General features: G+C 41.9%; 1 protein-coding gene across 8 annotated transcripts in view; it reads left to right on the plus strand.

The window, feature by feature from the left end:
* Positions 1-14,958, plus strand: part of GPAM (glycerol-3-phosphate acyltransferase, mitochondrial) — an 82,963-nt gene that overhangs the window by 40,724 nt on the left and 27,281 nt on the right. For 2 of the 8 annotated variants that reach the window (XM_075757912.1, XM_075757920.1), the window contains exons 1-3: positions 12,278-12,371; positions 12,705-12,829; positions 14,179-14,309. In XM_075757912.1, coding sequence (XP_075614027.1) covers positions 14,208-14,309 — 102 coding nt within the window. In that variant the 5' untranslated portion in view covers positions 12,278-12,371; positions 12,705-12,829; positions 14,179-14,207. Of the gene's footprint in view, positions 1-11,868; positions 11,952-12,124; positions 12,219-12,266; positions 12,372-12,704; positions 12,830-14,178; positions 14,310-14,958 lie in introns of those variants that run through there. The other 6 variants (XM_075757915.1, XM_075757913.1, XM_075757918.1 and 3 more) reach the window with 6 other exon arrangements.

Consider the following 14,958-nt stretch of genomic DNA (forward strand, 5'->3'; position numbering starts at 1 on the left):
TGAATCATGTTTCATCCAGGCAAATTTTATTTATGTCCTTGTTCATGACCACACATTTAGCAGCATTGGCTGGATGTGGTAAGACACTGGTTATTTTGTCATTAGTTTTTTGTATAAAAGGAAAAGAAAATACAGTTAGAGGTGCCCATACAGTGCTCAGGACACTTGTAGGCAGAGGGAAGGGTGGGAAATGCATGGTTCTCAGGTGTCTTATGATGGGCAAAGTGAACTGAATTATTTGGGGCAGAGCAGCTTAATTTCTTTCAGAATCACTGCCTGCTTTACAATTATCTTTCTGTGTATTCCTTTATTGTTATTTTTAATTGAGGAGAAGAAATCCATGATTAAAAATAAGTCTGTGGAGTGATGTTTTGTACTTCCAATTAGGATGTTGTAGATGACAGACAATTCTGGAATAACCAGTACAAAGCAGCATTTAAAAAATTAAGAGATGAAGGTAAAAGTAATTCAGAAGACAGTAAATAAATGCTTCATCACATTTCCCAGATTGTTCTGTACTCCTAGATCCTCAGTTTGTATGCAGAGGTTTTAACCATGCATATAGAGATAAAATGGCACCTTGAATGGCCCATATGACAGCATACCGGTTTCCAAACTGTAGGTGGCATAAACCACTTTAGAAACCTGTTTCATTAAGACAAAAATTATGTTCCTGACTGACATAATTATAGTCTTTTCAAGCATGGCTGAATTGGATGTAACTTGTAGCAAACCATCACATTGAGGAAAACACCTTGTTCAAGAAAAACATACTTTGGTGATTGATCCCATTGACACCACTGTGCTCTAAAGGGCTTTGACAAATGGAATTTAGTTTTATGAATACAAATATATTCTGGTAAATTGAATTGCTGGCACACAAGCAAAACTGATTAATTTATCTTTATTTTTTAAAACTGGGCAATTAAATGAGGGAAAAGGCATGTTATATGAGTATTTAAATTATTTTCCACTCTTCTGTGACATACCCCCAGAAAATAAACCTAAGCCTTAACCTGGATAATCTTGTAAAGAATGTACTTTTTAAAGCTGTGATTTAACCTCATTTTCCATGAAGTCTGTTTTCCTCCTGGGGCTCTCCCTCCCCCATGTTTATGTTCTCATTCAATAACAGGAAACAATGCTATTCCTCACAAGCAGTAGGATATGGCTCTCTGAGCACCACTTCACAGACATGTCTTTTAATGGCCCTGCCGCTTTGCGCAGCTCCTGCCCCTCCCTCGGTTATTCCTCCCACCCTTCCGCTGCCTCGACGGTTGGACCAGAGTGATGGTTTTGATGAGGACTTATTTTTCAGGTGGATCGTTGCCCCCATCTAGCTCACTGCACACCTCCCAGCTGAGGGATATATTTTGTCATTAGCAAGTTTTAACTAAAAGACCCCAAAGAATTACGTATTTTCTTTCTGTTGAGAGAGGAGGGAGAAACAAAGGAGAGCTTAGGTTTTTGGGTAATTCTTAAACCTGGTCTTTGTGCTTTCTCAAGTAGGTTTTTCAGTGACTGAATGAATGTATTTAAGTGTTTCCAAGCAGTTGTGTTTGGAGAGATGGAAGCCTAAGAGCAGGATTTAAAAGAGGAAATAAAATGCCTCCTTAGACTGGTGAGTTAGAAGTAAAGTTGGATGGATGGATTCTTATCAGGCTGTGAAAAAGGTAAAAACCGAACTTGCCCTTCTTTCAGCATTCCTGTTCCCCTAAATGCAGCCCAATTCTGTGTGCCCTAGTCATCCAGTACTACTATTTTACTGCTGTTTGAATAATTTAATCACCTCTTAAACAATTGTGAGCACCTCCGTCAAGGAAGCAGGCAATGCCACAGATTATAAAAAAAAAAAGCACTACAAGTGTCTTCTTCCAGGCCTGATGGTGTTTAAAATACTTGAGTGTTTTCTAAAGATGTAATGCAGTTAAACTGTGATAAACTATGCGTCTTTCAAAAAGTACTTCTGACCACGCAGTTATGTCTTGCTGTGCATATGAGTCTTTTATAATGCCTGAGGAAAAAAATAATTGTTCTGTTATACCAGTAGATTTTTGGAGTCATCCCAATTTTATTGATGTAAAAGTGACCAGAGTCTGTCCCATAAAATAGTCTGCATAGCACTTCAATGTCTGCAGTATAAAGTATCTAAAAGGGGTCTTGGAATGCTCCTTTTGTACAAAATGATATATTTATCAAATTACATCAACTTTAAAAAAAATTCTGAAAATAGTACAAAGTTAATTGGATAACATTTCTTGAAGTTAGAATACATGTATCTACGGGCATGGCTGCCTGAATTTAGATATATCCTGTGCCCTAAGTTAACACCTGAGATGAAAGTATTGCCTAACAGTTATCATTAAGGGACACTAAGAAACTTTGTGCACAGAGAAATGGAGTATGTTCTTCGCCTGTACTACATTTGAGAAAGCTGGAAGGCCATGGTATCATGAAGACATACTCAGACATCAGACTCTAACCATGTGAACAGTGAGTGAAAAAGGGGGTGACGGGAGGAGGCCCAAGTAACCCCGGTGCACAAAAGTATCTGTTTGCTAATGACTTGTTTGTTTTAGACCAAAAGTTTATTATTGCAGTCAGTAAAGATATGAGTTGAATTGCACACACATTTTGTGGCAGCGTTGGTCAAAGTTTGTATTAACAGGTTTTGAAGGATAAAAAATTTTACAATAAAAAGCCACTTTGTGGCAGATTCTGTATTGACGCTTGCAAAAAGTACTATCTGCCCACCAGCACCTGAAATGCAGAGCATCCCCTGAAATGCAGGTATTACTCTACCTGCAGAAAACTTTTTTTTCATGTTAAATGCAGGTAGAATTTGCTTTCTGGCACTGCTTTGATGATTACTCAAGATCCTGTCTGTGCCATGGATTTTCATCTGTCGGTGGTGTTTGCGTTAAGTTGTGTAACTGCTTCTTAATGCCTGTTACGTAAGGATGCATAGATTGCAGCTCCATGAGGTATCCTGCACAAATCTCAGCTGATAATGTAAGCATGGTTTCAAAGGTTACTCTCGGTTGAATTAATTTTACATTAATTAAAATCCTCCCTACATAAATCAAATACTTGATTAATACAGAAGTGTACAGTATAAGTTCAAATAGGGCTCAGAAAATATGTAGCTGTGGTTGTCATGTAATACAGTATATAAGTTATGTGATATTCATACCATATATCAGCTCTCCTGTTCTGGGTGGGAGTTTCACCATTGACTTTTGCAATGCCACGATTTTACCCCCAGGCTGTATCAGCTAAAACACAGTAACATATAGACAGCAAAGACATCAGAAGAAGACTTTGTCAACAGTCACAAGTTACATCTACTGTGTTAGCCCTTTTTCTTGTATTTAATTTTAATTAGGCTAAGTCAGGATCTGCACTGGGGAAAGAGTCTAAAGATGTCTTGGACATTGCACTAAGTACAGAGTTTAGCCTGGAATGGAAGAAATCGAAGAGAATTGAGATGGGGCTGTGTGTGAATCTTAGTTTAGCAAAAACGAAACAAGTATTTAAATCTAAATCAGAAGGATTATAGAGTTGCAATTTGAAATGTTGTTAGCTATAATAACACTTATCTCCTTTCCTTCTCTAACACTAATTTAACACCTTTCTAAATGATCACTTTGAATTCCCATAGCAAACCCCACAAGTTAGATTTAAGGAATTTCTTCATTGGAGTGTTCCATCAGCATATATTTTCTGGTGTAGTGCTCTGAAAACACACACCTTGCTTTGCATGGAGCCTTTTTCAATTCCAAATATCAACTGACCACACAAATATGAGATGTGGCACCTCTATGGTCAGAAACCATCTTATATAGATTTACCAGAGGAACAGATAGAATGGAGAAGCAGAGAGAGCAGATCATAGTACTGACCACAAAGTTGCAAAATGGCATTCAGACTCTTTGATCATGCATTGTTCTGCTTCCAAATTTTGCAAGTACAGAGATATGGATGACTTTTTCTCCAGATCTGTCTGACCCAGGTTTTATGAGATTCAGCAAGGCCTAGGTTAGAAAATAAATCATGTTTCAAAATATATTGGCTCTCACTTTGAGGGCTGATCAGGAACAGATAGCATACCTATGCTAGTGCTTGGAATATTAGTTAAAATATAGTAACTAAGACATTTTTAGCAACGAATGTTCCTAGTGTAAACAAACTATGAAATTTTGCTCTGTCTTTCATCATACTAGGATTACTGATGGTACGCCCTGGCCCACATGTACTAATGCAAAGGTACTATACCCCCCCCCCCATACCTCCCAGCCCATGTGTACTCCAGAGGACCTGAAACCGATTGAGGAATGGCCAAAAATGTCAGGATGATCCCATGATGGAGGTTGGACTTGAGGCTGATATTTGCCCCATAATCCTCTTGTAAGGCTGTTCCCGAAATTAATTCTTAACTGCATAGGAGCCTTTGCCAGTTTCCAATCTGGCCAGTGCTTCCCAAGTGGTTTTTTTATTCATTAACTCAATTAGCACATTCTAAACTTGTGTCATATAAGAAATACTAAATACTAACTATCCACAAAAACATATCTGAGAAATGTCACGGTGAAAATGCACAGAAAATTCTGTTATGAAAAAAGCTGGTAGGGAAACACCACTCAGCTTGATCAGTTTGATCTTGGAGACACTGCAGTAGCACAGACAGAAAAGGAGAAGAAAACTTTTTGCAAGGAAGATCCTGAGGCAGATGCATGCTCAGTATATTCTGACCACTAAAGCAAATTTCTGAATGCACGTTCAAAGTGCACTGGCCTGCTCATTATTTTTTATATTTCATAAAATCAGATTGGTGTAGTCAATCCATAATACTGAAAATTAAAAAGTTCAATCACAAAATGCAGAAGTGGTATCTATAGTTTAGTAGGTTTTTTTCCAGCTCCTCAGAAGAAATAAGACACTGTTGATTCAAGAGGCTCCACATCTTGCCTTTCAACCTGAATTCTCTCACCCATTATGCCAATTTTATTTTACCTGAACACTTTATAGTAAATCATGCTGATGGATAACTGCTCAAATTTGCCCCATTTTTTATGCTGGATGAAATGGGTTTTTTTGTAACTTTGTGTCACTGAAAGGTGGTTTAAAGGTAAAAGCTGATATAACCTTTTCTTGTACCTCCGGTTAAGTTGGTTAGGTCCTAATGAAAGGCATCAATCATTTCTCTTCCCAAAAAGACTTGGCTCAAAACACCTCCATCCTACAGCCTAGGGTACTTTGCTGTGGGGAATGTGCAGTCTAATCTCTCACTGCAGGTAAAGATAAAACAAGAACCCTCCAGAAACTACCATTGCTTTACCTCTCCTATGGAGAGAATGAAAGGGGAAAAGTGCAGTAAGAATAAACAAGGCACATATGATCCTGCATTATGCTAAATCTGGAAGAGCTGTGGAGTGACTCAGTCCTAAGCCCACAGCTTTATGAAACCAGCCTGTCATGCTATGCCCCATGCAATTCTCCTGAAGCAATGGGTGGTCATGTGTGAAACACCAAGCTGCTAATATGCGCTGTTCTTTTATAAAGGGGAAAGGCCAGAGCTGAAAAAACATAATCTCTTAGCAAGAGATTATATCCTTTTCAGGACCTCTGCCATACCAGGTGAATATCCTGGAATAATTAATCAATTTAATAGTTTAGGGTATACACATAAAAATATTTCTACTCTCACAAAGGTATGAAGTGCTTGAGAAAGTATTAGGGTATGCTTCAAATAGTTAAAAAAAAAGTAGGATTTTATGTTGTTAAGTTGAATATCTGTTATTTAGTAACTGGAAGCTATGCTTTTGCTGGGTCAATTGGTATCATTTTGCTCAAATGATCGCTGATAGTTTGTGAAATCTAGCACTGCAATACAATTGTTGGCCGGGTCTTAGGACTTAAACAAGGATATTTTTCTGCAGTTCTCAGATCCAGGAGACACGTAAGTGGGAGTGGGAAAAACTGCTTTTGTTTGGAAAACACACTGTGGGACAATTGCTCAACATGATTTGAATGTCAGAATCGGAATGTAACGACTGGTGTAGCCAGATTAGTGCAAAGAGAAGGCCGAAGGCAAAAAATTGCTTTTGTCAGGGTTCTCAGTTAATTTTGGAGTGCTGAAACAAAACGTGTAGTTTACTTTTTGTTGATTGTGTCCATTGATAAAATTTGAGTTACATGAAGTTCATTATATATATCTATGGTAAACTAAAGCCCAGAGACCTTGTATTTTTTAGTGACATTGACTTGAAAAAAAAAAAAAAGGAGAAATACATCTGAGTATCTGTGGGAAGTTTTAGTTCCTGTTTGCATTTTGCAAAACCTAAATGAGCAAATCCACTTTGTTTGCTTGGGTAAATTAGGGCGGGGTGTGTTGCCCTTTGGAGATGGCTCTCTGTTCATCTGCAGAAGAGATAATCAAGCCGGAGGTTGGTAACTATTGGGGTTGTAAAGCCTTCATTGGAATAGATGGCAGTCTGCAACAGGTCAGAATAGATGCCCTGACACTCTCCTAACCCTCCCAAGGTGTTTGCAAAAGATGTCTCCAAAATTCTGAGAAAATTTCCCAACCAACAGATCTTATGTCTTCCAGGTCAAAGGCATTAAGGCTCTTCCAGTGGCCCACACGGCAGCGCCTTGATTAGGGTCCCAAATATCTGCAGTAGAGGGGAGGGGTGGGACACTATGTGATTCAGCACTTGGGTCCTATTGCAGACACTCTTGTGTACTGGCGGCTGAAAGAATCATCTGTGAGCCCAACTACCACTACAGTGCTTTACATTGTAAGATATGACAAGTCCTTCTGAAGCCAACAATTGCACAGTAGAGCAAACCTGAGTGGTGAAAACCTCCTCCTTTTGAGGCACCGATGAGACTTGCCTAGCATCTCATAATAATTAGGGGTTGTGTTATTCTAGAACAATTTGCAATCCCTCAAGGATGAGTCACAGCAAATTTGATAAGATCATGATGTTGTGATTTTTTTTATGAGATGCCGTTTTTTCAAAATGGTCCATACTGCCCTCAGCTCTCAGATTTCTTTACTTCTATTCCTTGGTTGGTTGTTTGGAGGTATAGAAAGCAGCTCAGTGTCTCTGGAGAGGGAACCAGATGAGAAGAAACTCTTCTGTCTATCTGCTGCAGGAAAGCTGGCAACAAGCAGAAGTCCAAGGCTTGACATAAAATAAATCATTAGTGAAACTTGAAATATCTGCAAACACAAAGCTAAATTTATCCTTAATATATAACCAGAGTCCCCCACACATACTGATTTTTAATGATTTACAAATGGACAGTATCTTTGAGGTATCCAACAGTATTTAGGGCCTATATACAGTAAATCAGTTGTTTCATCTGTGTTATTTTTCAGATAAAATCAACTCTTAGATAAAATGTCAGCTTTGCAAATACCCTCAACAAACAAAAGCAGAGAACTGCAATAACCACCCTTACAAAAGGGTGCCCTTATTCACAGCAGGCACGGGGAAGCTTGCATTGTTATGGCAGATAATTGCTTAAGGTCTGAGCACAGGAGAATCTTGTTTCGAATTCTGTCATTCAGTATTCCTAAATGCAAAATGCTGGCAAATTCCTTTGGATAGTTAAGATTTTCTCATTTGTACATAATACAAGTCTGTGTGTAATTGCTTGATAGATAAATGGTGCTGAGTTTGCAAGTGTGAAATTTAGTTTTACTGGTTTAAACCCAGTAGTGCTTTCTGTTAGAACAAAAGCCTTTTTTGTACTAATGTGAGTAACAAGTTCAAGGGAAAAGCTAGGAGCAGCTTGGGCTGAAATGCCCTTATCTTTTCAAACTTGCAGTAATAAATACGATATTTGAATGAGAAGAAATTACAGAAACACGATGTGCTATATTATATAGGAGAGAATCACTGCACTCTTAATGAATTTTGCATTTGTTCTCAAGATAAGGGAGATGAAATAGAAGAAATCATTTGTCTTGAAAGGAGATATAATGCATACCCAAACCATTTCTATGTAAAATCTTATCAGTCCATTTCATGGCCACTTGCCACTCTCAGATGCTCTTAAAACATTGTATACCAGAGGCAATACTGCTGACATGGAGTTCTGCAACTGCCAAATTGCATATTCATTATTGTTCATAGTCATGTGAGGTCGAGTTCGGTCACTGCAAACAAAGAACCTTTGTCTGGGCCTTTACTCCCTCCTCACGCAGTTTTTGGTTTCCTAACTTTTGTAGCGCTCCCCAGTTTGCAAGTTTCTTTTTAAAGAGGATGCTGTGTACTCTTTTGTAAACATGTCTCCATTACTAAAAGTGACATCATGGGAACTGCTGGAAGCGAGCTGGGAGCATAGACCCGGGATAGAGGCAATGTATAAAGAAGTCCCCCTCGTCCCTTCTCCCTCCTCCTCCACACAGCATTGTCTAGCAAACAGGTACTTTGTTGAACTCCGTTGGAAGCTTCATGAGGAATTTAAACATAGGAAGGACTAATTATTAGTCCTATTATTATTAAAAAAAAAAAGAGTCTATTATTATTAAAAAAAAAAAGAGTCCTGCCAGCTCTTTCTCATTTGCAGGCTGCTATGCATGATGCGGTCAGCAGCTTATTCACACAAAGCCAGGGTTCTGCTGATTTGCCATCCTATGCAAATTACCTCCCTGGACTCATTGGCACGGCAAACACCTCGGTTTAAGAAGTTTAAAAAGATGGATTGCAAAACTTAGGCATGCTCCCGCTCCTACTGAGATCAGTGGCAAGCCTCCCATTGACTTCAATGGAAGCAGGATAGAGTCTCTCTTTTCTGGAAGCGAGACCCAGCGGTATTTGAGCTTTTTAGAGCACATGCAGCTCTGAAAGTCTGTTCCTTTAGGGCATTCCAAAATTTTTCCCATTTGCTTGATTCCATGGCAACACAACATCACCACCAAGCTCTCAACACTGAAATGAGATTTTACTACTAAGCCTGAGGATTTATACAAGTGTATCCTGCAAAAAGATCTTGCTGAGCTTCAATTGTCATTGGACTAATTCTGCATCCTTTTCAGATGAGTTACAAAATTACCTCTGGATTTATTTTACAATAAGCCAAGAATTTACGAAGGTTAGAAAAACAAGAAAACTGCTTTACAATCATACCAGAAACAAGTTGGGGTTTTTTGATTACACAGAATCGCTATGTTTGAGTAAAACACTGTATCTATTTACTACTTTTTTTCAAAACAATCTAGAGAATAACCTAAGCAGTTTTCTCACAAATGATACTAAAACCAGACTCTAGAGACTGGATAAAATGATGATTATGCTGCTGAGGCTTTTATTCTGATTTTTGTATTACTTATATCACAGAAATAACTACTTTGCAACCTGAAAAATATACCAGTGTAAAAGCATGCAAGGAAAAAACATGCCAAAAGATCCATGTTAGATTCTGAATGTACTAGAGTTCATTTTTAACAGAGGGAAGCAAAGCAGGCAAGCTTGCTTTACACTCATTTGCTGGGAGTTTGCTCTGAGTTAGTTACATTATAGCATGCTGAAACTGAATATACTGTTTAATCCTATATTTTTATGCATGAAAGGGGGAAAAAAATCATAGTGGTTCCATACCTAGAGAAGGTAAAGTTGTGTGTAAGGAATATCGATGGTCCTTTATAATGTAAAGTACCTACTAAGAAGTTCCCAAGTAACAATACAAATGCAGTGGAGCAATGAAATTATTAGACAACAGTAATAAGAATTTTAACTGCCTTACATTTCATGCATTTTTTTAGACTCTAGATGTAACCATTCATTGCCATCTCTGTTATATTCAGTTTTCATCTAGTTGTTGAATCATCTCCTCCAATGTGGTTTCTGAGATAATTCTCCCACTTTAGTCACAGCTCTGGCTTCCCCCATTGCACAGCCCCCTGCTAGAAGCAATGATCAGGATGCGGGCTGCAGCATGATATCGGGGCTTTGACTACTTCTGTGATCTCCTCTTTATGCAAAGAGAGTTACAAAAATACATGATGTAACACTGGATTTCACTTTTCTGAGTGGAGTTCAGAGTTTCCCCTTCTGATGCTTCCGATGCAGCTAGGACAAACTCCAGGCGATCCTGAGTGTGGGATGTGACCCTGCTGACCGGCTGGGCCACAGGATCAGAGACAGCCATCTTCTCTGGCCTCCACAATTCTGCCAGGTCAATGAGATGCTCATGATGCAAGTGAAGCCGAGATGAGGGTGTAATAACTGAGATGGCACAAATCTGACAGTAGCACCGTGACTCTCTGTTGTAGGTGAAACCCACATGTATTTTCTTTCCATTCCGATGGCCTCCTGGGCCGAGCTCTGATTAGCAAAGCAGTTACAGACCCACTTAGCTGCAGCAGACCCAGATGAAAGCAGAATCTGCCCCCTCTTTCCCAGCTGACCTTCAGCAAATCATTTCAAGAAAAAGTTGATACCAAGTCAAAAGCTTTGTTATAAAGCTGGACAGTTATGGGCTTGTATTTCAGAAGTGGCCAGAGATTTTTGGCTGTGTGGCTTCTCAAGGCCAAAACTTGAAAGTGGATGTTTGGCATAATTTCAACCAACTCTCCTTCATCAGAACTGACACACACAGAACCACTAATCAAATTTGAAATTCTTGGCCCAGATTATGAAAAAAATGGGAGAAAACTTTCGTATTTGAATGTGCTGTAAGAAATACAATTAGAGATTGCCGTTTCTCTATACAAAATGTGATGCCCTAGAAAATGGTGCTTTGCTATACACAAATGCCGCACTGTATATTATGCAGAAATACAAACTTGTTATGGGTTGTATATTTCACTAGATCACATCTTACTGTATTTTTTTTTTTGTTATTTGAAAACTAGATGTCTTATATTCCAAAGTCCACCTTGCAACAAAATAGAGTATCTTTTCTTGCTAAAGGAGGAAGATTCAGATTCAAAATCTCTTCTGACTCATAAACTGCAGAACACTCTTTGTAAAGTACCAGCTCTCCTGATATTCCCCAGGAGCCACTCAGTTGTGGGAAGCTGGGCAACTCACATGTACATGTAGCAGTCTGGGTTTTGTCTATCACATCTTCTGCGTTTTCTTTTATGTGTGAAAAGCCTAATTCTTACTTAATGATTCTCATTTGTAATAAATTCAAAATGACATATAGAAGTGAGACCTCTAGAAAGAGAATACCTCCTTGGGTTACTTAAATTTGTAAGCAGAATATTTGTATTAGCATAATATGAAGTCTTGTATTAGAATCGTAGAATAGAATCATAGAATTGTTTAGGTTGAAAAAGTCCTTTAAGATCATCAAATCGAACCGTTAACCTGGCACTGCCAAGTCTACCAAATTTTTTGTGTTGCTTTACTCTGGTGTTGCACTGTTTTGAATAACCGCAAAGACTAAGACGTTCAGGGAAGAAATGTAGGTGCTAGCCTTTCCATAGGTCTGTACCTCAACTTAAGCCACAGAAAGGCTATCTTTAAACAGCCCAAAACCGCCAAAGCCAAAAAATACTCTCAGCCCATGTTTGTTTATATGCAGCAATCTCAATCAACATTTACTTTTGCACTCAGTAAAAGGCAAACTGGCACTGCTGCAAGGCCAGGTAGGCAGATCGATACCTGTCCCGAATTTTCTACAATTGTTGTAATTTCAACAGCAACTCAGTTGCAGCTCAGAGCCGCTGTAAACCCGTATAAACACGATTTTACACTTTTCCAGCGTTTTTCTGTTTAGCAGCTCTGATTTGAGTGCAAAATAACTGTTAGTCACTTCTGTCACCAGAAGGAGAGGGCGGGGAAGGCGGTTTGGCGGTGGCAACGTCTGGTTAACGATGCCCCTGCACCTGCGATGGCTTCAGACGGTGTCACCCTGCACCGAGGGGGAGAGGCCGCGCCGGGCCGCGGTTCAGCGCCGGGCCGGCGCGGCCACGGGCACCACGGCGGGTGCGCGGGGGTGTAACGGCGTCGCGGAGGAACGGGGAGGGCGGCGGCGGGGCCCCGGGCCCGCAACCGGCGGGACGCGGCGAGGGGCAGGCGGCCGCGGGGCTGGGCGGGAGCCGGCGGGCCCGCACCATGGCGACGGGCGCTCAGGAAGTCGCGTCAGGCCGGGCGCCGCCGCGCGGCCCGGCGGGCGGGCAAGAGGGGGCAGCGCCCGCTGCGGAGCCCGCCGTGCGGGTAGGAGCCGGCGCGGCAGCCGGAACCGGCTCACCGGTACGGCTCCGGGTCCGGCGGTGCTGCCCCCGGTGGCGGGGCGGGACGGGGCAGGGCGAGGGGCTGCCGCGTGGCGGGAGGGGGCGGGCCGCTGCCAGCAGCGGAGCCGGGCCGCGTGGGCTGCGCGGCGCCGCGGAGGAGCGGCCGGTCTGGGTGCGGGTCCGGGTGCGGGTCCGGGTGCGGAGCGAGGGCGGGTGTCAGGGCAGCGGGGGGAAAGCGGCGGCGCTGCCGGTCCCCCCGCGGCTGCCGCGGAGCCGAGCGAGGGGCGGGCGGGAGCAGCCTCGGCCGTTCCCCGCGGCGGCGGCGTTTGGGGGTGCGGGGGTTCCGGGCCCTGCCGGGAGCCGGTGCCGGCGGCTGCCCGTGGTCGGCGCCCGCCCCTCGCGGCGGCCGGGGGACGCGCGGGGCCGGCCCCTTGGCAGCGGCGGCGTTACCCGGGGACGCTCCACACCCGACAGCCGCGCTGAGCCGCCGTGTTTTTATTTATAGCAGATCTGGTGAGCGTGCGGGACCGCGGAGCCCCGTCCGAGCCGCCAGGATGGCGTGCCGCAGCAGGTGAACTGCGTAAGCGCCGCAGCGGAGAGCAGCGCTCGGGAGGGCAGGTTTTGTTAGAGGTACGTGTAAAGTTGCTCAGGCAGGCTTTTAGTTACGTATTTTTTAAAGTTCATCTTCTCTGTGTGCCGCTGCAGCCAAGGTCACCTTGAGCACAATCGGAGGACGCGTTTAGCTTTCACCGTTTAGGTGTTCGTGAGCCGCCTTCTTGTATTTATTGGGTCGTTTAGGTATTAATTTGCCTGAGCACTAATAAAAAAAAAAAAAAAAAAAGGCAAATTGAGTGTAAGAGCCAGCAAAGAAAAAAGGATAACTTATGTACTTACACTGCGCGAAGGTAAGTATGTGAGTGGCTATACTAGTTCAAACTCCAGCTTGTGCTGGGAACTCTGTGTGCGGAGACACTGCGGGAGGCTTGTGTCTGCTTGGGCAGGGCGGTAAGACAGACAAAACGTTGGACTAAAGTTTTAGGCCTTGCTCTTGCAAATGTTAGCATACAGGGTGGGAGCAGTCTCGCCGTAATGCGAGTTTCTTTGCGGTGACAGATGGAAGAGGCGGTATTGCCACTTTACAGTTTCTCTAGAGGAAATTGCTGGGATTCCTCTTTTGATGGCTCCCCATAACAAAGCAGTGTAATTTGTAATCTTTTGCAGATAGGCAATACAACCCTAAGTTGTTTTGGTATATTTGGCCTACTTTCTTTTTTCTTTGGCTGAGGAAGCATTATTTACTGTGCTTATTATATGAACTATAAAACTTCCATTTTAAACTACTACTGCAAGTTTAGACTTCTTTACAGCTTTTTAATCCCTCAAGCCTGTAATGTCCCTTATGTCAGCAGCACGTTCAGATTCCGGGGTGTGCTTTTGTGTAGAGCGCTCCTTCCTCCGAGGAGTTTGCAAACTGGTTTGACTACAGCTAGATCAGACACATAAAATATACTGTGAGATAGGATCGGGAGAGAACATTAATGACATTTTTTGTAGATAATAGGTCCTTGAGAAGCAAATGATGAAAGAGTAAGGTCGTGTAGTGCAAGAGAATAGTAAACTTGAAAGTGGCTGAAATGTGTATCCTTGTGGCTGAAGGGTTTACACCATGTGGTGAAGAACAGTGGAAAAACATAAAGGGACTGTACTGACCTGTAATGGGAAGAAGAGCAGGGAGAGAAAAGCTTGCAGGTAGCTGTGTTTATGGAAATCGGATGTGTGGGGTTTTTTTATCATATGAAAATCATGCTGATTTCTGACTGCACTGAAACTTCTTCAGAATGTAACCTTTAGGTTACTGAAGGGTGCAAAACCACCAGTTTGCTAATTTATTGTTAGATACCCATCACTGAAATTATGTGTGTGGGTACGTGTTTGTGTGTGTATATATGCATATATATATGTATGTTATTATTTTGCAGCTTCTGATCTTCAGTTCAACTTGTGTGTCATGGATGAAACTGCTTTGTCCCTTGGAACAATAGATGTTTCCTATTTTTCCACCTCAGCAGAGTGCAGTATCAGTAGATGTAAGCATTCCAGTGAAGAATGGGTAAGTAAAAATTGTGAATGTGGCCAGCCGTATTTACCTTATTTTTTCTTGAAGGTGAAGGTGGACTTTTTTTATTTATTATGAAGAATGAAGATAAGGCATCATCTCTCTCTCATGTCTGATACAGTTTGATTATAATTTAATTTGAAACGTAAGGAGGAACCAATGGTTCAGTGCTGTGCCAAAGACTAATGTTGCTAGAAAAGAAAAACCTTCGTATCAAACCCTATTGATAGTCTTACAGTCTTCTGGTATGATGTTATTAATCATTTTCTATAGCAGTAAGTGCGCAGAATCCCATTCTGTAATGGACTGAGGTCAAACAGCAAGTCAAATAGAAAGCTTGTTGCTGTTCTGAAGGATGTAGTTTGAAACACGCAAGTGAAAAGGAGCATGAGGCTAAAGATGCACGGTCACGTAGCCGTTACAGCTGGAGCTGTTCATGCAATACAGGAGGCAGAGAAAATTTGGTGGCTATAAATAAGAAGCCTATTAAAAGTCTGTGTCCTCTGTTGAGTGAGCATTGGGATCTGGAGGATACAGAGGGGATAGTGAGCAGAGGGGGCTGGGTGGTGCAGAAAGAGCCACATGGGGACCAGGCTGGTACTGGTTGGTTTGGAAGCATAGGTCAGGAGGAATTAGACACGGC

This window comes from Balearica regulorum, chromosome 7, assembly GCF_011004875.1.
Source record: "Balearica regulorum gibbericeps isolate bBalReg1 chromosome 7, bBalReg1.pri, whole genome shotgun sequence".
Taxonomy (NCBI): domain Eukaryota; kingdom Metazoa; phylum Chordata; class Aves; order Gruiformes; family Gruidae; genus Balearica; species Balearica regulorum.